This window comes from Chrysochloris asiatica, unplaced genomic scaffold (assembly GCF_000296735.1).
Source record: "Chrysochloris asiatica unplaced genomic scaffold, ChrAsi1.0 scaffold00006, whole genome shotgun sequence".
NCBI classification, from domain to species: Eukaryota; Metazoa; Chordata; class Mammalia; order Afrosoricida; family Chrysochloridae; genus Chrysochloris; species Chrysochloris asiatica.
This window is the reverse complement of record NW_006408524.1, coordinates 34246171-34247483: the sequence shown is the minus strand read 5'-3', so window position 1 is coordinate 34247483 and position 1313 is coordinate 34246171. Positions and strand designations below refer to the sequence as shown.

Here is a 1313-nt window from a genome sequence, read left to right as displayed (position 1 = left end):
GGGCGAGGGCAGTGAATTTCTTTAGGTCAACCATGAGTTCCTATAAAATTCATTCACCCCAATTTTAAAAAGCCATGACGCATTTGCGTTAAACCAGTCTAGGCGAGTATTAAGGTACATGGTTTCTCCATCTGTAAGTTTCTGCGTTTTCAATAGATTAATTTAGAGGAACCAGAGTACTTTTTTCATCCTCCTCTCCAAACAAAAAGCAAAACTAATAATATTCCCCTCATCCTAGATCAGATCCAAGGGAAGAGAAGACAGATGCTTACTAGGGCACAGGTAAACAATAAAAACGGCCCTTCATGCGTTACAATTAAACTATTGTACTTAACTTCAAAAGCAATTTCTGTAGAATCATAAATCGCATTCCAAACTTCCTTTGGTAAATGAGAAGACATTCTCCACAAGGGGCTAAATATTGTGTTCCTTGCCAAAGGCAGTTTCTCTACCGGATCTCCAGAGCCTAGTCTATCTATTTATTCTGTAGTGAACTTTTCCACTCCCCCATCCACAGAATTCACTCCATCCTGCAGTTTTCCCTTTCTAACTACAAAAAGGACCCAGCAAAGAGCTCCACTACGGAAGTGCTGGCTTTGCGGAGGGGATTGGGACTCCAGAATACCACCGAGCTAGTTTACATTGCGCAGTTACGACTTTCCCCATTTGCCCCTTATCTGGTGAACCATCGGAACTTCCACTCGCCGTACTCTGCTCCCCTGCCCAAAGAGTCAGGCTATGTTATGGCGCTGTCCCCAAAGTAGAAGGAAAAAATGAAGACACTGATACCTCTCGGAATAGCGCAGGAGCTCCGCGTCGAGCTGTTCTCGAATTCCGGTGCGCTTCCTGTTGAGGTAACGCGGCGACAGAGCGATGTGCCTTCGGTGCGGCCCGGCCACCAGGCAGGAGTAGCGGTTATTCACCAGTGCGCAAGCAGTATCGTAAGTTGGCAGCTCTAGGCAAGGCAGGACGCCGGCTGCTCCCACCACCGGACCTTCGGAAGCAGCCTTTGGCCGCTGCACCTCTGAACAACCTGCAGCCATGCGGATTGTCAGGTTTCCCAAGGCGCGCCCCACTGACGTACTATAACCGCCTCTTCCTCAACGCCTAGTTTTAACGTCATCCAGCAGTTGCCCTGCCCCTCGCAAATTCCGCTTCTCGGGCTGCGCTGCACAGATCTAACCAGCAGAGGGCAACATCTTTTCGGCGTTTCCAGGTCTTGGTCTGTCCCCAAACGGTAGCGGTTACTGAGCCTTCGCTAGTGTTGTTAAGTGCTGTCGAGTCAGTTACGACCCACAGCGACCCTGTACAGG

At 49.3% G+C, this 1313-nt stretch overlaps 1 protein-coding gene across 1 annotated transcript in view; it reads right to left on the bottom strand.

Annotated features, from left to right (window-relative positions):
• TWISTNB (TWIST neighbor) overlaps positions 1-1043 on the bottom strand; it is a 20020-nt gene extending 18977 nt beyond the window's left edge. Inside the window, exon 1 of the mRNA XM_006832287.1 lies at positions 790-1043. Within this exon, the coding sequence (XP_006832350.1) occupies positions 790-1043 (254 nt within the window). The remainder of the gene's footprint in view (positions 1-789) is intronic.
• Between the last annotated feature and the right edge of the window lie 270 nt (positions 1044-1313).